The 25,547-nt window shown below is 36.6% G+C and overlaps 1 protein-coding gene across 1 annotated transcript in view; it reads left to right on the top strand.

Moving 5' to 3' along the window:
• Positions 1-25,547, top strand: part of ATP13A4 (ATPase 13A4) — a 118,482-nt gene that overhangs the window by 41,801 nt on the left and 51,134 nt on the right. The window contains exons 4-9 of the mRNA XM_037040004.1: positions 7,506-7,652; positions 11,798-11,868; positions 11,962-12,042; positions 13,583-13,652; positions 15,137-15,271; positions 18,992-19,061. Of these exons, the coding sequence (XP_036895899.1) occupies positions 7,506-7,652; positions 11,798-11,868; positions 11,962-12,042; positions 13,583-13,652; positions 15,137-15,271; positions 18,992-19,061 (574 nt within the window). The remainder of the gene's footprint in view (positions 1-7,505; positions 7,653-11,797; positions 11,869-11,961; positions 12,043-13,582; positions 13,653-15,136; positions 15,272-18,991; positions 19,062-25,547) is intronic.

Here is a 25,547-nt window from a genome sequence, read left to right as displayed (position 1 = left end):
AAAGATAAAGAGAGAATCTTAAAAGCAGGAACAGAAGAGCAGTTAATTGCCTACAGGGGAGCTCCCATAAGACTGCAGTTGATTTCTCAAAAGAAACTTTGCAGACTAGAATGAATTGGCAAGAAATATTCAAAATCATGAAAAGCAGGGACCTATAGCCAAGACTGCTCCACCCAGCAAAGCTATCATTTAGAACTGAAAGGCAGATAAAGAGCTTCCTAGGCAGAACAAACCAAAGGAGTTCCTCATTATAAAACCATTATTATATGAAATATAAAGGGACTTATTTTAAAAAAGAACATCAAAACTATATAAAATAAAATGGCCATGAATACATATCTATTAACAATTGAATCTAAAAAACAAACTAAGCAAACAAGATGAACAGAGACAGAATCATGGATACGGACAGTGTTTTGATGGGTTACCTGATGTGAGGGGGGTATAGGAGAATGGGTGAAAAGGTGAGAGAATAAAAAGTAAAAATAGGTAATCACAGAATGGCCATGGGGATGTAAAGTACAGTATAGGAAATGGGTTAACCAAAGAACTTATATGCATGACCTATGGACATGAACAATGTTGTGGGGATTGCCTGAGGGAGTAATGGGTGCTAGATGAGAGGGACAAAAGGGAGAAAATTAGGACAACTATAACAACATAATGAATAAAATAGAATTTTTTTTTTAATTTTTTTTTTTTAGATTTTATTTATTTATTTATTTATAGAGGGGAAGGAGAGAGGGAGAGAAACATCAATGTATGGTTGCCTTTTGTGCATCCCCTGCTGGTAGTTAGCCTGCAAGGAACCGGTTTGCAACCCAGGCATGTGCTCTGACTGGGAATCGAACCGCGATCCTCTGGTTCACAGGCCCGTGCTCAATCCACTGAGCTATGCCAGCCAGGGCAAAATAGAATTTTAAAAAAGAGAATATAGGCATGAGCAAAACAGAAATCTCTATCCTTACAGAGTGACATTCTGGTGAGGAGTCAACTCGAACACACACACATGCACACACTCATACCCACACATTATAGAGTAAATACTATCTTCTCTATTAAGTCTTCATCAATTCACTGTCTGCCCTTGTTCTGGAGGGAATTAATGATCTTTTCTTCACTCTCTTCTAACTTTGTATTTTCATCTCTGACTGCTATAATGTTTTCAGCAGTTTACCTCGTGTTAAAATGGTATTCCCTTTACATTTTAGAAAATAGCATCTCATTGATTATTTAATTCTCACAATAACCCTGGAAAATGGGCATTATCTTCTCTATTTTACAAATGAGTGAACAAGTAACTTTGCTGATTAATAAATGTTAGCCAGGTTTCTCCCTTCCCCTCTTTCTCCCTTCCTTTCTCATTCATAAATTTGATGAGCAGTGGTAGCTCATGGGAAGGAGGCAAAGAGTATAACAATTAGCAAAGATTCATGATTATGGTGAGATTGTAGAATAGGAATTTGACCAAGTCAAGAATGATAGGATAGACTTTCCTGAGCTGTTAACAGATGTTAAGAATTGAAAGGTGATGATGGCTAGTGGGGAGGAGCACATGGAGAATGGTCCAGTAAAGGCCAAAGGTGGACAAAGAACTTGAACTTGTCTTCTGACTCTCAAAACCCAGAGTTGTTTTCTATTATGCCACATTTCTTTTTATAGCTTTTACTTCTATTAGATCATAAGCTCTCTGAACACCATAAGCAATACTTGCTTTTTATTCCCCACAGCACCTAGCACATGGCTGCAGAAGGTGCTCAGTATTTATTTAATTCAATCAAATAAATATATTTACTTATATATATGTAATATGTATATTAATCTGTAATACATGGTTTCTACCAGCATTCTATTACAAAGGCACTAAAGTGAGATATTGCAATTGAGAAAGTAAGAAAAGATAGTTTTATGTTTCTTTTAAGAACATATTCCCTCTTCTGAATCCCATTCCCCCCACCTTCCTTTCCAATCTGGTTTTCCCTTAGACATCCAGGTAGAAATTCCTCAGATGCTGTGGGCTGGCCTTCCAGAAGTGTTTCTGTGTGAAGGCAAGTCGTTTGAGGCCATTATTCTTCATAACACAGGGCCATTTGTTTTGTCATTTACACTTTACAAAGTACTTGCATATATATTGTCACATTTGGTCTTATCTGGTAGAAGTTATTTTTTCCCATTCTATAGCTGGAGGTAGAGAGAAGTTAAAGAAATGCTCAGGGATCTTGGCTGTCAGCAATGAAAGGAAAACTTCTACTGAGAGTTGAACTAGAGTTTATGCTGGAGACCTTACTACTCCCTGTCCAGGGACCAGACTCTACAGAGGCATATACTGAAGTGGTTTGTGAGTAAACAGTGGAGCCTGAGTGCCTGGTTTTGATTCCTGTTTCTCTTGATCTACCTTGGGCAATGCATTAGCTCAGGCTGCTGTAATAATACCCCAGATAGCTCATTAAACAACAGAAATTTCTCATTGTTCTGGAAAAGAGAAGTCCAAGATCAAGGTGTTGGCAGGGCTGGTCCCTGGCTTGCAAATGGCAAGCTGCCTTCTCTCTGTGTTCTCACATGGCAGAGAGAGAGGGAGCTACAGTGTCCCTACCTCTTCTTATAAGAGCACCAGTTGTTGGATTAGGGCATCACCCTTATGATTGCACTTAACCTTGACTACCCTCTTAAAGGCCCTATCTGCAAATGCAGGCACATTGGGGGACAGGGCTTCTATGTATGAATTTTGGGGAGAAGTTCAATTTATAATAGGCAAATTACCCCCTTTCTGCCTCCCTTTCCTCTTCTATTAAGTGGGGCTAACAACAGTGTCTACCTTATTGTCACAGGGATTAAATGAGAGGTGTGTATAAGCCCTAAGATGAAACTGTGCCGGGTATGCAGACTTCCATGGCCATCAATTATTACATACACTTGAAAACCAATTTTAACTGTTTATTTATCACTTCTTTTTTCCAGTTTACTTATTTGTCTGTTTTTTATTTATATTATCATTCAAATATAGTTGTTTCCATTTTCCTGCCACCACTTTCCCCCACCCCACCCACCCTACCTCCTACCCTCCATCCTACCCACCCTTTGGCTTTGTCCATGGGTCTTTATACATATTCCTTGACTACCCCTCCCCTTCTTAACTATACAGTGCATCTCCAGATATTTCAATGAACCAAGTAGATCACTATTCCCTCTTTCCTCAGAAAATAACTATGAAAACAAAGAAACAAAAAGCACAATCTCTGTGGAAACACACCCTGAATTGTTCAGGATTTTCTTTTTTTGCATACGTAGACATAGCTTCTACTTTGTCATATAACATCACTGCTTTGGTTACTCAACCTCTCACTTTTATTTTGGTCAGCATATCCCAGTAGTACTAAGAAAATAATCAGTGTCAGATTTTTCCAATGCTTGAAATTTTTTCTTTATGTTTTATAACTAAATCATGTGTTCTAGCCAATGTTGACTTTTTGGCAACTTTGGGATTATGAGGCCAAGGTGGGTAGAGTACCAGTGGGTCTGACGAAGAGGAGAAATGAGAAAGAAAAAAATGACACTTAAGTACAGAAAGAATAGTTGTGTTTTTGCCAAAGGTATGGGTCTGTAGAAATGGTACAGTGTTTGAGACAGAGTCTAAGAAGTGTAAGTTATTACTTTATCCATAATTCTCTAAGTACTTCACCTCAGCTATAGTTCAACTTTTTAGCATTGCAATGTCTCCCTCTCTAAGGGAAAATACTGGTTTCCTAATGTCTTCTTGGAACTTCAAATTGGTTACTTTTTTCATTCTAAGGCAAACTCAGAAGTACATTTTTGTGGGGGAAAACTCCAACACAAGAGGATAGGTCACAGCATTGGCCTGAACTTAAAGTGACCATTACACTCCTTTTAAATTCCAAGAGTTGAAGTTCTTAGAGCAAAAGTTTGAAAGACATTAAGCAAGGTCACTCACTTTACTGAAATATTAAAGCTCATCTGGCCATTTTCAGGCTTAAGAAGTGCAAGGTCACAGGAAATAAAAAATATCCAGGTTTCCTCCTCTTTCTGCCTAGTCAAACATAGGTCCTCTGTGTACATTCAGTTCTTTGAAGTGCACTAGAATTATTTTAAATTCTACTCTTTCAGAGCTTAAGGACTAGTCTGATTAATTCTCTTGGTAAAGAGTAGATAATGCCTGTTCAATGAGAAGAGATGTTAAAAGTCTAGCTTTACCTGGCAGTTTGGATTATTGGGATTACAAAACAATTATTTAAGGTGGTAGATCCTCTGGTGCATTTAAGTATTTTGTGAATCATTAACTGCTTGAGAAAACTGGGAAATAGGTTGAAGTGGAAATAAGAATTTCCAGATAAAGATTTTTTATCAAGAAACGAAAAATAAATAGACTCTCAGAGATTCTAAAGTTTCCTCAAAGGGAAAAGGAGTTCCTGTTTACAGCTGTATCCCGGGAGCAGGGAGCAACACACTGTGAAAAATGCGGCGCAGTTGTACTCAACTGATATGTTGAGTACAGTTATGTACTCAACATAACTGAGTATGTTGAGTACATACTCAGTTTTGTACTCTGATATGGGCCGAACCTCAGATGAGTGCATCATGTATTACTACGTTTCATCCTTCAAACATCCCCACTTGCCAGTTAAAGAAAATTCACATCAAAAATTTTCAATGATTTTAAAAAATTGTTGGAGCTGAGACTTGAACTCAGGGATGGGCTGTGCCCTTCTATATTGGACAATGTCACACCCAAAACTGATAATGTGACCTCGAGTGACCAGTTCATCTTGCCATACTTGTCCTCAATTTCTTTGCCTTGTTTCATCAAAAAGTTAGGTGAATTTCTTTAAAAATATGGATGATTATATAGAGTTTTTCCTTTTTAACAGGATAGTGAACAAGACAATGGTCAGTAATATTACCTTACTTTAAGAAAAATGGTTATCTCATCATGGTATCTTTATTTAGACTATAGAATTCTATTTTCCATTTTACAGTTTTATGAGTTATAGGGCTCAAGGGTACAAGGGATTGTAAGAAATTAACTTAAAGGCAAACATATCCAAGCACCTTCAATTTAGTCATGCTACAGGCTATAATAAGATGGAGGCATATTTTTTAAAGATTTTATATATTTATCTTTAGAGGGGAAGGGAAGGAGAGAGGGAGAGAAATATCAATGTATGGCTGCCTCTCGTGCGTCCCCTGCTGGGAACTGGCCTGCAACCCAGGCATGTGCCCTGACTGGGAATTGAACTGCGATCCTCTGGTTCAAAGGCCCACGCTCAATCCACTGAGCTACACCAGCCAGGGCAGATGGAGGCATATTGATAAATTTCAGTCTTTAAAATGTATCTAGACTAAGACATGTAGCTAGTTGGTGCATTGATTAATACTGGCCTGTAACAGCTTGGGAGTCCAATGTTCCATTTTGGCTTTTCCTCCTCAGGCATTACAACCTAGAGGCCCTTCACAGGATGAGAGCTTGATTTGGGGAATCAGATTCTCTGTTGCCAAGGCTGCTGCAATTCTGAGAAACTGGGTGGTATTTGCTACACGGTGCAGAATTCAAGGTGATTTTCACATATGAGCCACAAACACCATGGGACAACTTGTTGAAACAAAAAGGAAGGGAAGGAACCAAGATCTGGAGTGGGAAGACCAGGCCTCAGGTCTCGGTTCTCCTTGGCTACCCATGCCAGACTGGCTTCAGCAAATCTTAGCTTTGCTCACGGAGAGTTTTCTCATCTGCAAAATGAAGACAGATGATAATACCGACTTTGAAGAATTGAGCCTAAAATAAGATAATTCCCTCTCTGTCTCTCTGACACACACACAATCTGCTAGGCCAGGCTGGAGCACAGACATGCATCAGACACAGGCTTACCACTGTCCAAGAGGAGAGACAAGGCAAAGGGCGATGCAGTGGGGGTGCAGTGTGGTAAGGCAATGATTTTCAACCTTTTTTACCTCATGGCACATGTACACTAACTACTAAAATTCTCTAGCAGACCCAAAAATGTATTTTTTTGCTAATCTGACAAAAAAGTAGGTATAATTTTGATTTATTCACACTAGATAGCTATTGTCATGTTGGCTGCTGTCATTTTTTAATTTGACAGTCCAAGGGAAAAGGGGTCAGGGCCCCAGACTAAATAGTCAGATATTGCATGTTTTAAAAATTCTTACTACACACCAGTTGAAAATCACTGGTTTAGGGGAAAGATCACCAAGAGAAATTAGGGAGATTCCCAAACTTTGAGTTGGACCCTAAAAAGGTGGTTGGAATCTAGCCACGTGGAAGCGTAAATAGAGGAGAGAAGGCTGTGTATTCTAGGCTAAGGAATCAGCAAGAGCAAAGGCATGTAGGGGGGCTTTTCCTGAGGCGAATTCATAAAAGAGATTTAGCTACAACAACTACTATATCTTCTCCTGCCTTCTGCAAAGTCTGCTCAGACACGTTGTGAAAAAAAGTGGGTGTGGTGGAGAAAATTCCCAGCTCTGGCCTACATTCCCTAAGCATCACTTGTTTCCCAGGCTTGACTTCCCCTGCCAGTCTTCCTAGCTCTATGGTTCATCAGACATCCAAGTGAATTTTATGTGTATCATTTACCCCCTCAGATAATAACCACTGTATTTTCACACCACTGTCTAAGGGACCATTGTGGTACCTGTTACTCAATTCACTGCTGGTTTTCTTCTGTGATGAGGTCATCAGTGAACTGCAAAGGGAAGCAGCTTCAGTTAGAGTCATGAGAGAAGGTACCTTCTTCAGTCCTACCTGTGCTAATATCTTGACAACTATGTTTGGGCATGTTCAGGCCATGCATTCAGTTTTTTTTTCTCATTCATTCTCAGGCTGTCACTGAGTAGGTTACAATTGTTCACAGGACTGGAATGTAAGGATCTTTGCCTTCAAGATAGTCTAGATGTACTAAGAATATACAAGACAGAGAGTGATTGGGAGGACAAGAGAGGGGCAGTTACAGTCTTTTGAAGTTAGTATAGTGACAGTCCTGTGTCTCTCTCCCACCCTTGACCTCACCCTACGCCTGACCTTCCCCTGCCCCCACTGAGAGGGTGTTAAAGGGGCTGTTCTGGAAGAGGTGGAATTAAACTTAAGCCTGGAATCATGGTGACGGTTTAGTTATCTGGGTTCCTCACCCTCGGAGACTCACAGAAACTCCTTGGAATATTTGCTTTTTTTTTCTGTGAAAATGTGCATCTGGCCCACGGTTGGAGAATAATAAGGGAAACTAGCTTTGACTTGTCAAACTGCCTCATCATCCAAGCTTTGCGGTGTGGGCCAGGGCCTCACATCCACATCCTCACTAAGGGACGACAAGACTTTGCAAGGCTCTACATCTCCCAGCTTATATAATTCTGTCTAGAATGTTGGCTAACTCCATAAACTTTTAGAATTACATTCAAATGTTTTTTTTTTTTAGTTTCAATTTTAGCCTGATGACTTTCCTTACCTTCACTGGGGTTTTGGTGTCTTATTTCTTCAGGATGAATTTCAAACCTACTCTTGGAAAAAGGTAGTGTGGATCTACCCATCAGCACTGAACAGCGCATTTCATCTCACTCCTGACCACCCTCTCATTGCAGATGAAGAGTATATCATAAATAGAGCCATAAGAAAGCCAGACCTAAAGGTAAGTATACTCATGATTACCGCTGATGCAAGAAATATTGTATCTTTCCCCCCAAAAAATGTAAGAATAAATTCAGATCCTCCACTTTCCTCATTTTCAGTTGAAAGTGTAGAACATTTTAAATGGTTACATGCAACCTTGATGACAACCTTCAATAAATTACTAAACTTTGCCTCCTTCTAATGTTAACGGATGAAATTCAATAAATTAAGGAATACAAAAATTAATATGGTGCATGTGTATAGTAGAGGCTCAGTACATATTAGTTCTTGGTAGCGCCAAGCCCTGTATTATAGTTTGTGTAACAGCTTACTTTACAGTAGAGGTATATCACCCAGGAATATCCCAGAGAGTTTGCTTTGCCTGCATGATGACCTTCTTTTGAACCTGTCATTCAGTTGTCATTCAAGAGGTACTCCCATCTCTCCATATTAAATGAGGACTACATGGATTATGATTAATTAACATTCACATCAAAAATACATTTTATAAGACAGACTATTTTCTCTTTAATTTATATATGTGTAAATAGCGGTTTAAATTCATTTTATGAGCTTAAGGTCAATTTCAAAAAGTAATACTCAATTGTTGAGCAGTTTCTGTATTGTCAATTGTTATTACCCAAATTGAACCATCAAAACAAACGAAAACAAAAGAGGTCAAGCACCTCTAACATATTGCTTAATCTTGTAGGTGGCCATTCACCTAGAAAAATAAGCATTCCAGGTTTGACATCTTCATTTACCTGCATAAGGCTTAGGAACTTTGGCTAGTTACTGTCTTCCTAAACCTTGTGTTACTTACTTATAAAATAAGAGTAATAACTTCATTTTTGCCTGTTTCTCAGGGCTCTTTGAACCTAAAATGCGAAGATGGATATTAAGGTGGTTTGTGAACTGTCATGAGCTATGTTCATAAAGGGCTGAAACTTCAATTAAAATTGGAGGAGGTGTCACAGGCTAAGCCATGACCACACAGACAGCAATTAACAACGTCACTGAAATGATAACCATTCAGGGCCATTTAGGGGAAGTTTGGAGACTGCAGCACAAGAACTTTGTCCAATTTGCAAGTGCAAACAACAGGGAGACTCTCAGAACCACCTTGCAGGATTGCATGCAATACTGAAACCCAGTGCTTCCAGGGTGTTCTTACAACACATTTCAATATGAAATGAAGAGCAGGAAGCCTGGAGAGGAGGAGCTTCCTGGTTCTGAGAAGAAAGATGAAACTCACCCCACAGCAGATACCTGATTTTCTAATTAATATGTCCTAGTCTTAAATTGCAGGAAATGGGCAAATAAACTCCACCCTTTGCAGGTACGGTGCTCACCCTCTTACCAGCTTCTAGAGCCTCAGAAAGTGATGAGGGAAGCAGAGAAACTCTAGGCAGCCATCTTTCCTGCTAGGGGAATCTCAAAGGTATTTAAAAGGTCTATGACAAGTCATTCTTCTAACTGTGACAAATGGCCTTAAAAGTTGCCAGGAGTGAATGGAATTTTCTGTTTTCTGGCCTGAGGTAAAACTTATCAGTAATTTCTTTACTTTTCATTATTGCTGCCTTCTACTGCTGGTGTTTGTGTCTGTTATGTTTAATAAATTTCTCAATCTTAGTTTGTGGCTTCAGTCTCTTGATTTAGGTTTTCTAACTTGGCAGGGCCCTCAATTCTAGTATTGTTTGGCTTTCAGAATTTTTTCAACATGGATTTTGAACCCATGGACTTAATAAAGTAGGGAACCCTCCTTTTATACAATTTTAATTCTGGAAGTTAGGGGATTTTCAGACCTTCTTCTGAGACTAGCTTGACTATTAGATCATTTGAGAAACTGGCCTTTGGGTCCAGATGGACTTGAGTTCAATTCTAGCCTTGCTTCTTAAAAGGTTCAATCATGGGCAAGGAAGTTACTTAATCAAAATGAACTTTGGAGGTGAAGTGAAATGAAAACAATACCTGTCCTACCTCAGGGTGATAAAAAAGACCAAAGATAAGGTATTAATAGCTCCCAAGGACTCAATAAACAGTAACTATGCCTACAGTCAAGTTCCATTTGCAAAATTGTGGGAAATACTGGAAAGGAAAGAAAGATGTAAGGCAAGAAACTTGAGTTTCCAAGGTGGGCCATGACGGCCCACATACCCCAGGCTGGTTATATTCAAATACTCCTTCTCACTCTAACTTGCAGATTGTGAGGCAGGAAGAATCATTCCCAGTGGCAATTAATTTCAGTTTTATACTGAAAATCAATCAGAAAATAAGATTTATTTTTTAAAAAGTTATTATGCAACCAACTTCATTGAAATAAATCCATTCTGTAAAATAAAAAATACAGCATTTAACATTTTTACTTGTAACTATGAATGTGTGTACATGTGTGTACGCACTGTGCATGCACACGTGTATTTATTGAACAGGGTTCAGATTCATCGAGGTAACCTAGTTTTTGGAACTGAGGGATTTAGACTCCACTTCTAGTTGACATGTGGTTGCATGAAACACTCTCTTATTTAACAAAAAATGTATTGAGCACTTATTATGTAACAGATTTGTGCCCTTCCCAGTTTTAGTGTTTATTTAATGGTTATACTGACTATAGTATTTACAAGTATAGGCCATATTCAAAGGAGTTGCAGTGAAACTCAGAAGTAATCTGGCCAATTGCTTCTATTTATTCATTGGCAAACTGAGGTGCAGAGAAGTTTAGTTGAATTTCTCAATGACACAATTATTAGAGTGGCTATGAAAGGAAGTCTTGAATGCTATTCCTCAACTTTGGCTGCACATTAGAATTACCTGAAAAAATTTTAAAAATGTTTATGCCCCGGCTACACCCCAGACAAGTTAAGTCAGAATCAGCTTCCCAGTTCATGGTAATAGGCACAATGAGGTTATAACCATTGCTTCATAGCAATATGACAGTCATGCTGTTTTCCTTTGTGCTTAATCAGGTCGCCAGCTAATGACAATTCAGATTCATATACAAAAGTGCTTAAAGAAGTCAGAAATAGAAAAGTGTAATTGTCGTAAGCATTAACCTTCCCTTTCCTTCCCACCGCCATTGCCCTCAAACCTCCACTTCCTGGAGCACTTTTTCTTGCAATAACATCCTCACTCTCTTCCAGCACCTGCTGCCAGTCTATCCTTCTTTATTGCCCCTTCTTTTGGTTACTCAGCAAGTTCATTGACTCCAAGATAAAGTCCTAAATACCTCATTCCAGCATTTAAGGCAATATTATCTGATCTTTATTTATCTTTCCATCCTCACTCTCCATTCCTCACAAAGGCCCACTCACCTGCCCCTCCCCTACAACTAACCTGTGTGTAATTTCTTTGAAGCACTCTCTTGCTTTCTCAGCTGAGCAAAATTCTTCCAGTCTTTCAAGTCCGAGCTCAGATGTTATCTCCAAGATGCCTCTGTCAGCTGCACTCTCCATATTTCTACAGTCTTTCACTACTATATTTTTTACTTTATTGCATTTTTCTTTCTTTGACATGTACATATTCGATAGTATGGTAGTTTTCTTTTTTTGTAATATGTGTTTTTCCTTGTTTGGTTATTATGTAGTGCAATGCAGAGGCTGAGTTTTATTCATATGCTTATCCATGTAGTAGACCCATGATAGGGATTGACTGAGTGANAATTTCTTTGAAGCACTCTCTTGCTTTCTCAGCTGAGCAAAATTCTTCCAGTCTTTCAAGTCCGAGCTCAGATGTTATCTTCAAGATGCCTCTGTCAGCTGCACTCTCCATATTTCTACAGTCTTTCACTACTATATTTTTTACTTTATTGCATTTTTATTTCTTTGACATGTACATATTCGATAGTATGGTAGTTTTCTTTTTTTGTAATATGTGTTTTTCCTTGTTTGGTTATAATGTAGTGCAATGCAGAGGCTGAGTTTTATTCATATGCTTATCCATGTAGTAGACCCATGATAGGGATTGACTGAGTGACGACTTCTACTGAAATTAGAATGCCATTTGTGTAGTGAGAAAAGAGAGGATAAATTAGGAAAAGATCAATCTTAAATAAGTATAGCAGGGCTCTATCTTTGCTTCCTCCACAACTGCTTCTTTAGTCACTAAACTGCTGCATATTTGATGACCCTAAAACTAGAGACTTTTTTTAGTACTTTTCTTTTGTAGGTGAGATGCATAAAAGTACAGAAAATAAGATATGTTTGGGACAACTTAGAAGGACAGTTTCAAAAAATTGGGTAAGTTGTTTCAGCAATTGCATCCAAAGAAGAAAAAATATTATCTCAAATATATTATTGTTAAATATGTCTTTCTTCTTTTTACTATTTCAGCTCTTTAGAAAATTGGCTCAGTTCTGCCAAGATACATCTAAAATTTGGATCGGGTTTAACAACAGAAGAACAAGAGATTAGGTACCATGCATATTGTCATCTATACTTGTTCAAAAGGACTCTTACCAGTTAGCCAAACAGCGAGCATGGTTAATAGTCATCTTAACTGGTCATAGAAATATCAGAACAATATCAGTTACAATATCAGAAAACATTGTAATGCTCTACTTAGTAGTATTAAATGAAATGCTTTCACAGATATAATTTTACTTTTCAGAGCGGCTTTGTGAGGCAGGTAGAATGGATACCCTCTTCATCCCAACATAACAGATGAGAAATCTAAGGCTCAGGGAGGTTTAAGGGTCTGCAGAAGATCACACAGATGAGAAATGATATAGAAAGAACTGAGTCTCACACTTCTGGTTGTGGGTTTGTGCTCTATATTCTACACAACGCTTCCAAGATTATTATAATAATTAGGTTGAGCTATTTAATTATAATCAAGACATATATATTATACTATGATAACAGTTAAATAAACTCTGGAGCAGCAGAGGAATATCACTCTGGACCTTTAGCTCTACGATCCCAGATCAGTTACTGGGTGGAGGAGCAAGTTTTAGGAAAGACATTGGATTGAATGTCAAAATCTGTGGCTTTGGGCAAATAGTTCCCCCTTCTGGGCTTTTGTTCCCTAATGATTAAAAGGGGGGAGAGAACTGTATAAAAGCCTTGCTGGTTCTAAGTTTCTATGATCCTCACACTCCCCTCCACCGCACTTCCTGTACTTTGAATAGACCTAGGGCTTTACATTATCAGCATCACCTGAGAGCTTGTTAGAAATGCAGAATCTTAGACCACATCTCATCCCTTCTGACGAGATCGGGCGCGTTCAGGGTGGTATGGCCGTAGACACATCTCATCCCTTCTGAATCAGAATCTTCATGTTGACAAGATCACACACACTGTTATACATTTGGCCAAACTATTTGATCTGACTATTTACGTAGATGTCACAGAGAAAGTGATTAGTGTTCTCAACAGCAAAATAGCTCATAAAGGATAATTGCTGTGATCATCGAAGAAACACACCTCAGGGTTTTCAATGAAAGAGCTATATAACTCTGGGTAGGGCTATTTTTGAGAGCACACCTTCTCTCTCACATTGAGGCAAATTTTGCAGCTTCCAAGAACTAACTGGGAGTAGGAAGGTAGGTGCAGTATTCCTTACCAGTAGAATTACTCTCTCCTACTGACCCCTCCTTCTTACTTCTTTGGAGCCAGAGTTGGGCAGAATCAGAGTTGAGAGAATGACGATCTTGAAACACTTGATGAGACAATCACTAATACTAAATACACAAATTACCCTTAGAGAAATATTTAGATCTCAGAAAGGGTCTAGTTTAATAAATGCAATATCATCATGTTTATTGTTTTGGCACCTAGGAACTCCCCACACCCCAGTTATTTGAGAAGGATGTGGGTGTTATGTCATGAGAAAGGCTTACATTGATCCCACAAGTGAGAAAGTGAACATGAAATAGAGCTTTTTTTGAATGGGCAAGAAATGAGTTTCATGTTTATTAGTAGTAACTGAGTGATCTGTGATCTCTTCCTATAGGAGGTTAATATGTGGGCCTAATACTATTGATGTTGAAATCACACCAATTTGGAAACTGCTCATCAAGGAGGTAATATTACTTTCTTTCAGTGCTTGATAGAAAATAAAGAAGTTTGGCTGTAGTCAAACAATCAAGAATGCTACTTGCTAATAGGTAACTGTAACTTGGGATGTTTTAAAAGAATGACAAATGTATTTTTTATATCACTTTCTACTCTTTTTCTTGAAGTCCATCTTTTGCACAAGTCCATTGCCTGACACTGGATAAGATACGATGCTCATATGTCTACTTACCCCCTAATTACTGTATAAACACAACTTCTTTTTCTCTATTAATCCTTTGCTTCTTAGTCCGTCTCAACTTTGCAAAATTAAAGTAATTAAAATATTGAAAATCTATTCTTTTCTTATGGGAAATACAATTTCCTCAGCATCCAAAATTGTAGTAAGAACAACATCTGTTTAACCTCATTAGTTCTACTGATCTCAAAGTGTGTTGGGGAGAAAAAGGAGGATTTTCCCATCACTTACTAAGCTGAATTTTTCCTCTTTGGCTCTATTACTGGGCCTATTTTTATTTTATAGTGATTATTATGAAATTATAACCACATAGCTATGCTCCGCATTTCCTCTTGCACTTTACCTTCACTCCTTCTTGCCTTAAAAAAAAGCTTGTAAGCTCAAGGTACTTCCTCAATATTTCTAACAAGCTTTGAGACATGAAAAAAAGCAAACAAAACTGGTAGTGGAAGTTCCTGCGTGCTGCTTCCCTAACCAGAGGCAAGGATTACCATTCTTGTTCTAGACGGAGGGGAATTGGAGTAAGGGCACCAAACATTTTCAACCCAAGCAGGATTACAGCTGTTGAGTTATCCCCTATTTTCTCCCAGTGTTCTAGATGCTCAGTTATAGCTTACCAATTGCAACTTGGCTCTTTACTTATGAGAAAATACCATCTTCAACTCATCCACTAATCTAAAAGTACTTTAGTGGCTTCGAATATGGCAGATATTGTGTCAAAGAGGACATTAGACTAGAAAGCACTTTAACTTTGTAAACCTGAACTAATATTTCACCCTTCTGAAGGCCTGTGAACTGGATGTGATAATATCTACTCCTTACATAACTGTTGTGATGGTCAACAGTGAGGATACGTGAGGCACTGTTTTATAAATTATAAGGGTAGCAGTGATTAAAAGTACGTGCTCTGGAGTCAGATTGTCTGGGATCAAGTCCTGGTCTGTGATACTCGCAGCTGTGTGATCTTGGGCAAGTTTCTCAAGACCTGAGTTTCAGTTTCTTCATCTTTACAATGGAGATAAGTAATGACATCTGGTTAGTAAGGTAATTATGGGAATTAAATGAGCAGATTCAAGCAAAGTTGCTTAGTGCAGTACTTGGCACAGAGCAATTGCTGAATAAATATAACTAGAATAGGAGTACTGTGTGGGATGATTATGTCATAGAGATGAGTATTAAAACAAATGTCAATGAATAGCTAAGTGTGAAGTCTAAATATCTTCCTTATCTTCTTGATTTTGTGTCTGCCAACAGGTTTTAAATCCATTTTACATATTTCAACTCTTCAGTATCTGCTTGTGGTTTAGTGAAGACTACAAGGAATATGCTTGTGCCATCATAATTATGTCCATCATTTCCATAGCCTTGACGGTATATGATCTTAGAGAGGTAAGTTTTTCTAGCAATCTTATGGTCTCAGAAAGAGAGCAACTAGTAACTTCATTGAAATGTTGTTAGAAATGAAAATCAAGAAATAATCATTGCCTGCTAATAATAAATGAGACCACATTTGTAAATGCCTAGCACAACAGCCAGCACTCAACAACCGTTAGTTCTTTTCCTTTTCTCACAGTCCAGTTCCTAGACTTTCCAGTCATTTTTGCCCTCTCTTTGAATTACTCAGGCTGATTAGCCAGAAGGCTATGCACAGATTTATGAGTGGTGAGTAAGTGGAAAAATGTACCTAGAGAATACGAGATATATTCTAGTATATATGATAGATGTTGAAGATGGTAGAAGATAGGTAGAAAGTGGAGAGTCTCTTTAATATTAACATTTTTGCTTTTTATGTTTGGGTTGGTACTTACTTGTCAATATCCCAATTCATATCATTGGCTTTCTTTATGGCTACACCAGGGGATATAGGTGGTTTTGGGGGAAAAAATCACATAGAATAGACCAGTTGATTGCCCTATAAATCATGAATGCCCACATCATCCGGGCAAGCTTTCTATGTCTCAGCCCATTCTTTGAAATTAAGATTTCAAATTGAATTTCTCTTCAAGTTTCTGAGATGCCTAGCTGCCCATATTCTTCTAGTTTTCCACTGATTCAGCAGATAATCCCACCACTTGTTTCATAAAGACAGAAACCATGAAACAGGATTTTGCTCAATTCCCCCCTTTCCAACTGCTAAACGACCCTGTTGCCACCTCCATCCTGCCTTGATCTCTCATTAAAGAAGAGAAAGTGCCTTCTGCCTGTCTTGAGACCACCTCCTCTCCAGCCTTCTCAGAGCGCTATTCAGTCCACAGGTGACCCCTCTGGCTCCTCCTCCTCCGGGCCTTCTCATCAGTACTTACACATGTTCAGGTTTTTCCCAACTGGAAAAAAAATGAACAATCCCTTCTCTTACCATTGTTTTACCTTCAGCTCCTACCCTGTCTCCCTTCTCCCTTTTACAGAGACATTTCTTCAGTTCTTTATGCACACAGTCATCCGTTACTCATCTGCTGCTCAGCCTCTGCTGGTACTGGCCTGAATTACTCTCTCATGACTCCATTCAAACAACTCTTGTTAAGGTCACCATTATGATCTTAAGGCCATAGACAGTTTTACATTTTAAAAAATTTCCTTTTTATAACTGGTTATTTTTAATTGAAGGCATAATATATATGGACATGATAAAATTTTTCAAACAGAATAAAAGAGTGTAAATGAAAAATCAATATTCTTCCCACTTTAGTATTCCCCGGTGTCCAGGTTCCCTGCCAAGAGGCATCTACTGGGACCAGATGTTCTATATGCTTTCAGTGACACTAAACACATACACATTCATGTTTTACACAAATGGAAGTGCACTATGTACACTGATCTTCACTTGCACCTTTTACTGAATAAATCTTGAATATCTTTCTATATCTGCACAGATACATTTTCTCTAGGTGTACCATAATTTTTAAACCAGTTTTATATTGATGGATATTAGTTTTTTTCCTAGTCTTTTGCTATTAAAACAATACTGCAATGTATCTTTTCATGAATTCACATGTGTGTTTATAAATATATACAAATTTCAAATATGTAATTTATATTACATATAAGTACATATGTATATAACAAGTATGTACATGCTTATCTGTGACTACATTGATATAGAGAGATAAAGTTTCTAAATTGAGATTACTTAATCATGAGTTAGGTATATTATTTTAATAAATGTTGCCCAAATGTTCTTTAAACTAGTAATACCAGTTTACACTCCTACCAACTGTGACGAAGTGGTTGTTTTCCTTATCTTTGCAAATATAAGCAAAAATGGAATCCCATAAATGTAATACAATGTTCTCCACTAGGAGTTGAGCACTTGCTCATGTTTGCAACTGTTTGCATTTCTCTCACTGTGAACTGCATTCTTGTGCTTCATTACATTTTTACTGGGTTGTTGGTCTTTTGCTTGCTGATTTTGCAGTCTGCTTCCCACAGGGGACACTTGCAATCCCAGTACGGATTTCACTAAACTTCTCAGTTGTGTTTCGCACGGCGAAGGGCTCCAGCGCCCTTTACCAAGTGCTCCTTCTGTTTGGCTTCGGTGGCAGCACACTCTCCAGGCTCTCTAGTTGCTCTTTTCCATTTTCATTTAAAGCTAATCCTCCTCCACCTGCCTCCACCCTGGGCTTTAAAAAAATGGGTGTCTCAAAGTTAAAACAATATGAAAATGTATAGAATACATGTTCCATTTTATGTATCTTGTATGTTCCATCTTTCTCTCCCCCTTCCACATGTTCAATCACTTTTATTAATTTCTAGTTAATTCTTCCAAAAAAATTTTAGGCACTTCAAGCTAGGATACATATATAATTTTGTCTTTCTTGTTTTCTTATGTAAAGGTAGCAGGATTATAGTATTTTCTACATAACTTTATGATTAATAATAATATGTCTTGAGGGTTTTTTCATATGAGTACTTTGAGAGATTCTTTATTATTTTTGCAGCTTCATATACCAATGACTTCTAAAGGCATAAGCTAATGACTTTTAAATTTATATATATTTCAAGTCCAAATAGCTTTTTTGAGTTCCAGACTAAGATCCCACAGACTATTTCATTCAACATCACTCCTTCAGGGAAGATTTCTACTGCTTCCATTTGCTGTATATGCTCCAAAAGCACCTGATGGTTTTTCCCTCTTATTCCTGATTGTAAGGATACATTTACATATATGGGTATTGGATTAAATGTATTTCTCTCAGTCGGTTGTTAGCTCCTTGATGATAAGAACCATTTTTTGTCGACCATTAATTCTATCCCCAACTGTTAGTATATTCCCGGGCACATAAACTTTGTTCAATAAATATTAACTGAATGTATAAATGAATAAAAGAATGGGTTAATAGCAGAATACTCTGACTTTAGCATTATCTATTCTGTTAATCATTCTTTGGACATATTAATCAGATTTGTAAATAATTTAAAGCTAAGAGATTTAAGGAGTGTCTTAAATGGCAAAATCAGAATAAAAAATACACACTAAATAATAGGGACCTTTAATCTCCCAGACCCAGGTAAAAGGTTTCTCACACAAAGTTGCTTAATCAATGTGAAATAAAACATACTTTATTATGTTTTTCTTTTGTTTCTTCTTATTGATTCATTCTTAATGTCCCATATATTTCATCTATTAGAACAGTAAATACTACAAGCAAGTAGTAGGAACCACCAAACTTTTTATAAAGTTATGGATTGAGAACTCTGCTATGGGATGTCCCAAAACTGGAATAAGTCTTAGTTCTTGAAGATATTTACTGTAAACATATATCTGAATGATCAAAGTTCTTGATATTATTCATACACTAAAAAATGAAACACTAATTTATGGATATCAAAAACTTTTGTATGGAAGAGCATGCTTTTAGTAGAAATGGAAGAGCATGGATTTAGTAGAAATCCTTTCTACTAAAGAATATATACTTCTTATTGCTGGGAGAAGAACACAAGTTGAAAGCTTTTATAATCGAGGAATAAGCCACTCAGTCTTGTTTTTAGCCAGTACATTTACTTGGCAACAAGATAGTGCTCCGTCTTCAAAGAAGGCCAGCACTTGACTGAATAATACCTGGGACCAATCCTCAAATAAATATGCTTCTTCCTATTTTCCCTCTTTTTCAGCAATCTGTAAAACTCCACCGTCTAGTTGAGTCACATAATAGCATTACAGTCTCTGTATGTGGAAGAAAAGGTAAGTGCCATTATTTTTGATCTATGTATTGTCTATATGAAATCAGAAAAAGATTTAAATTTGTATTTCTAATGTTTCCTACTACCCTTTCCATCCTTCCTGTGCATTTACTTAAAGAGATAAGAAACTGGAGGTCTTTTCACCTAAACAACAACAACAACAATACAATTTAATTGAAGTAAAGTTGACATACTATGGACTGAACATTCTTAAAGTATACAATTTGATAGTCTTGATACACACCCCCAAGAAATTGTCACCATAAAGACAATGACTCTCCATTATGCCCCATGTGCCTGTTTATAATTTTCCTTTTCAACCTTTCTACTCATCCCCAGCCTCAGGCAAGCAGTTTGCATGTTTACAGTTTTATATGAATTGTATTGGTATTATACAGTATGAATTTTTTGTCTTCATAGTATATTTGTGGTTAATTTTATTGGGATCAATGTTTGTAAATATTTTGAAATTTATCCATTTTGTTAAGTATATCAATAGTTCATTTTGTTTTATTCCTGAGTAGAATCCCATTGTATAGATTTGTCCATTCATTCACCTGTTGATGGGAATTTGGGTTGTTTCAAGTTTTTGGCTATTACAAATTATGCCACCATGAATGCTTGGATTCCTTTTTATGGACATATACTTTATTCTTATGGGAAAATACCTAAATGTAGAATGGTTGGATCATCTGATAAAAAATATTTAACTTTTGAAGAAAACACGGAGTGGTTTTCCAAAGTGGTTGTGCCGTTTCCCATTCCCACCAGCAATAATTGGGTGCTCCATGTGTACCACAGTTTTCCAACACTTGATATGTTGTGCTTTTTAATCTTAGCCATTTTAACAGGCATGTGGTTAAATCTCACTGTTGTTTTACTTTGCATTTTCCTAGTGACTAATGGCATTGAACATCTTTTCAAGTACTTGTTTGTTACTTGTATCTTCTTTGGTGAAGTGTCTGTTCAAATCTCTTGCTTATGAAATTATTTTCTTACTAAATTTTGAAAGTTCTTTCTATAGCTTAGATTCTAGTCCTTTATCAGATATGAATTGCAAATATTTTCCCAGCCTATAACATATCTTTTCACTTTCCTCACAGTGTCTTTCAAAGGACAGATGCTTTTGTTAAAATCTAGTTTATCAAATTTTTTGTGGGTCATGTTTCGGTGTAATATCTAAGACATCTTTGTCTAACCCAAGGTCATCAAGGTTTCCTATATTGCTGTCTAGAAGTTTTATAGTTTTAGATTTTACATTTAGGTTTACATTGCATTTCAAGGTTTTTTTTACATCGATGTTCATTTATTTTTTTGCAAATATCCAATGTTCCAATACCATTTGTTGAAAAGACTATTCTTTCTCCACTGAATTGCCTTTTCAGCTTTGTCCAAAATCAGTTGCCAGTACATGGATGGATCTATTTCTGGCCTAAATCTATTCTACTGGTCAATTTGTTTGCCTTTATACCAATTCTTCACAATGTGGCTTTATGATAATTCTTGAAATAGAATAATGTTAGTCCTCTAATTTTGTTATTCTTTTTCAGAGTTGTTTTGACAATATTGGGCCCTTTGCTTTTCCAATAAATTTTAGAATCAACCTATCAGTTTCTACAAAATAAAACATACCCTGTGTTGAATCTAAAGACCAATTTATGAAAAATCAACATATTAACAAATTTGGATCTTGTGACCCACGGACATAGTACATCTCTCTATTTATTTAGGTCTTCCCTCTTTTTGAGGTTTCAGTGGATGGGGTTTTCAAATTCTTTCTCAGATTTATTCTTAAGTATTATATATTTTGATGCTATTGTGAATTATTTTCTTTAAATGTAAATGTCCAGTTGTTCATTTTGCTAATAGTTTCCTTATATGCATGTGTTGATTACTAATCTACTGAATAGTAAAGGGAATTCTCTGAAAGTCTTTCTGGCTCTCCCTCTGGGCAGCTGACCTCTCTCTAGTACTCTGCACTATGAACTTGTCACTGTAATCTCCATAGACTCTTACCTCTGTACTGAACTCAGGGTTTCTCTGGACATGATCTGGCTCCCCCTCCCTCTGTCATGGCTTGGAAATTCTCTAAAGGCAATACATTGAGCAATTATAAGTAACCTTTATTTGTCCCCCCCCTTTTTTTTTTGCTTAAGTTCAGTGTCTAAAAACCACTGTTTCATGTATTTTGTATGGTTTTTGGTTGTTTTAGGTGGGAAGAAGAAAGCTGGTATTTTTTGTTACATCTTGTCTAGAAGTGAATCTTTATCTTTTAAAATGTCCTGGGCATGTTCTTAATTTTTTATGATAAAATATTTTGAACGTATACAACAATGGAGAGACTACAATAATGAACCTCATGTAACTATCACCCAGATTCAATGATTATCAACTCACTGAATCCTTTTTCAACTGTTGAACTTCCTCTTTCACCTTGGATTATTTTGAAGTATTCCAGTTGCTTTATCATTTTATTCAAAACTATTTTAGTATATACCTAAAAGATTAAGACTCCTCTTCAGTTTCTTTATCACATCTAAAATAAGCCCCTCATAATTGAAGAAATCATCAGTGCTTAAAATTTATTAATTAAATCAAAAGTGTTTATGTATATATACACACACACACTTATGGTACATGTATATATGATACATAAGATATAAAATTTTAAATTAGTATCCAAATAAAGTCCATATAATGCAATTGTTTGATAATTCTCAAGTTTATTTTGATCCATACTCTCTCTCCTCCATATCTTATTTTTTCCTTGCAATTTGTTAAAAATTATACTTATTGGGTTGACATTGGTTAATAAAATTATATAGGTTTTAAGTATATAATTATATGGTACATCATTTATATATTACCATATTTTTCAGACCATAACATGCACCTAGGTTTTAGAGAAGAAAAATAAGAAAAAATTTTGAAGCAAAAAATGTGGTAAACTATTTAATAACATAAATAACATAATATTTCACCAATGTAAATGTAAACAGAAGTCAACAGCAGCTTTAACAACCATTATTCCTCCCAAATTTGGGGGAGGGGATGTGCATTTCATAGTCCAAAAAATATGGTACATTGTGTGCCCACCACCTAAAGTCAAATATTCTTTCCTTGCAAATTTTTTGATGAAGGGAATAACTAGCTCATGCTTTGGTTTGCACAGTTTAGATTATATTGGAGTTACTTAACATAATTTCCTATTCCTTGTATTTTCTATAAACTAGTCAGATCTGAGGCTTGGGTCTGGGCAAGAATACTTCTTAGTTGATATTGTATACTTCTAATGAGAGGTACATGAGACCTGATTGTCTTTGTGTGTGTGTGTGATATCAGCAGACATAAATGCTTATGATCTAGATTTATTATTTTACTAGGAGTTTCAAATTTCTACTTCTATTATGCCATCTTTATATATTAAGTGGAATATATCTATAGATATTTTAAGAAATTGTATCATTATCCAGAGATTCAGTCTAAGAAAGTATAAAGTATCTTGCTATTCCTCTTATTTAGCATCTTTCAGAATAACAAGTTGGCCCTCTAGGACTTTCTAAGATTTTGTGTGTTTAACATAATGTTAAATGTGGTTGATACATTTCCATTCATTGCAATTTTTATTTTTATTCTTGCTCAAATTGTCCCATCTTTGGCCATTCAGAGCCTCTTTAGGTTGGCTCCTGAGTTCTTTTGACATGATCCTAGTATTCTTTGAATGTCTTAATGATTTCTGGTATAACAAGGTATTCCAAACTCATCTTGAATAATTTCTGCTCTAAACTGAGACATACCCATTTTTTCCAGGGAGCCCTTAGATATGGTACTTAGACACTTCAGTTAGAGCATTAGGAGTGCTCATTCCCATGGTGTTACTAATTGTTTCTAGACCTTTTCAGAAGATATACCTATGAAATGATATTTTAAAGGTAAAATGCATTATGAGTTCATACTGACATTTCCAATTCAAATTTAGAACTATGGGTTTTTACTTACCTTTGTTGATTGTATTTCTTTCTCTCCTTTCTCCATACCTAAAGTCCCAATTCTCAATGACAGCAAGTTTCTGTCTCATTTGCTTTATCCTGTTGTACACAATAATCTCAGAATAACAAACCAACACACCCAGCAACAGATGACTTTTTAAAGTTCTTTTCTTCCATTTGTCATATACCATTAAGAATGTACAATGAAATTATTCTGTTTAAAAATCATATTTTAATAAATAAATAAAAACATGGGAGGCTTGACTTATAAAAAATCATATTTTAAAGTCACTCAGAATATTTAGTTTATGTATGGTTATACCAACAACATGATAGATTCATCTCATTTACTGTGCTTTAGACTTTTAGTGTCAGCTTTCAAAAATTATTTTTTTATTAGTTTGTGTGTATATCATATAAAACATAGACATAGGTTGAATGTTAAGTCCATAAACAGAAGGTATTCAGGTGAGTCTAGTCTCTATCCGCTTTCTCTCTACCTTATGTACTCATTCTCTCTAAGTTATCATTTTTGTTTGTTTGTGGTTTATTTTTACATTTGTAAAAAATTAAAATTACATATAATATTTATAGCTATATTTATAGAATAAGACATATATGTATACCGCTATTTTTTAGGTAACAGGAGGATAACATACACATTTAACTTTATTTCCTGGTATGTATGCTTTACATACTTAACTATGTTTCCCAGAGACCCTTTCACATAAAGATACGTAGATATTCTTCATTCATTATGTCAGCTACATAGTACTGTCTTGTGTGGAGGAATTCGCACAAGATTACTCAATCAGTTCGTTACTGAAGGATTTTTTTCCAGTTTGTTACTACTACAAATAGTGCTACAACAAAAAACCCTTTGTACTGCCTTTTTATAATTTTTTTGGTCTTTGCATACCTTTGCCAGTCTATCTTTGGTATAGATTTTGCAAAGTAAAATTGCCGAGTCACAGAATAAATGCATTTGCACTCTGGAACTGACTGGCAGCTGTCAGAGGGGAGGCAAGCAGAGGGGACAGGATGAAATGAAGTGAAGGGATTATCCAAAGAACATGTATGCATAATTTAGGGACATAGAGAACAGTGCCCTGATGGTCACAGGGAAGGGGGGTGGGGTGTTGGTGGAGGCAAGCAAAACAAGGGGAGAATGGGGATATCTGTGATAGTGCCAACAATGAAAATAATGATAAAAATAAAAGATAAAAGATAGATATTGCCAAATTTCTTTTCTTAGACTTTGTACTGGTTTGCATTTGCACCCGAAAAGGGTGAAAGTGCCTATTTTCTCACAGCCTTGCCATAAGAATATGCTGGCAAGCTTTTAGATTTTTCTAATCAGATGGGTGAGCAATGTTATCTTCTGTATATTTGTCTTTATTTTTTAACTTAGGGATTTATTACACGACTAGTTCCAGTCACTTTTTTCCTGAGCTATTTGAGAATAAATTGCTGACATGTGGCTCCCTAACCCCCATACTTTAGTATATATTTCTTAAAGACGAGGGTATTTATATAACCGACAGTACAGCATTAACACGAAGTGAATATTGATATGTTCACACCAACAAATGCTCAGACTCATCCAAACTGCACCAACTGTCTCAGCCATGCTCTTTAGGAAAGAACTCAGGATTATACAACAGTATTGTTTGCAACGTCACTTTCATCTTCTTCCTTTTTTTCCCTTTGACTTTCATGACCTTGATTCTTTGATCTGGTTATTTCATAGACTGTCCCCAAGTTTGTTTTTGTTTGATGTTCCCTCATAGTTAAATTCAGGCCATGCATTTTTTTAGCTGGAGTATCACAAAAGTAATGCTGAGTTCTCACTGCTTTCTCTCCTGTGGTGCGTAATTTAGACTTGTCCTGTTACTGGTGATTAACTTGGATTACTTAAATAAATGGTGTCTGCCAGATTTTTCTGTTGTAAAGTTACTCTTGTAATTAGTAGTTACTTCACCCGTATCAAATTTTTACCCTCTATTTTTAGTATCCATTGATGTTTCTTGGCTAGAGTAATTATTGCTTTGATAGTTGGTATTTTTCCTTCTACATCAATGGATTGACATTTATACCTATGTTACTCCTTTGTCTGTTGAAAATCATCAGTGTATACTACTGTCTTCAATTCAATGAAGACCACAGAGTACATTCTAGTTTTATATTTGCCTATGTGTAACTTTCTTGCTTCAGTGAGAAACCTGGCTCCCACCAGCCTCTTTATATCTGATTATTATCAGTCTCTCCTCGCTCCCCACTCCAATGCTGGGACTCCTATATCCATCCAACACCAGGCCGCTGCCACCAGGGGGGCCCTCTGCTCCCTCCTTGAGCTCTGATGCCCTGCTCCCAGCCATCCCTCTTAGGTTCCAACCCCCACAGCAGGCTATCAGCCCCATCCCTACCCCACCTAGTCCCCTGCATGGATGTCTATTTTGCTTAACCCCCTATAGCTTTGAGGCTGAAGAAGGAAGGAA

Source organism: Sturnira hondurensis, unplaced genomic scaffold (genome assembly GCF_014824575.4).
Source record: "Sturnira hondurensis isolate 20B ecotype Veracruz unplaced genomic scaffold, ASM1482457v3 Scaffold0000396, whole genome shotgun sequence".
NCBI classification, from domain to species: domain Eukaryota; kingdom Metazoa; phylum Chordata; class Mammalia; order Chiroptera; family Phyllostomidae; genus Sturnira; species Sturnira hondurensis.
Note: the sequence above shows the minus strand (reverse complement) of the source record. Positions and strands in the feature narration are given on the sequence as shown.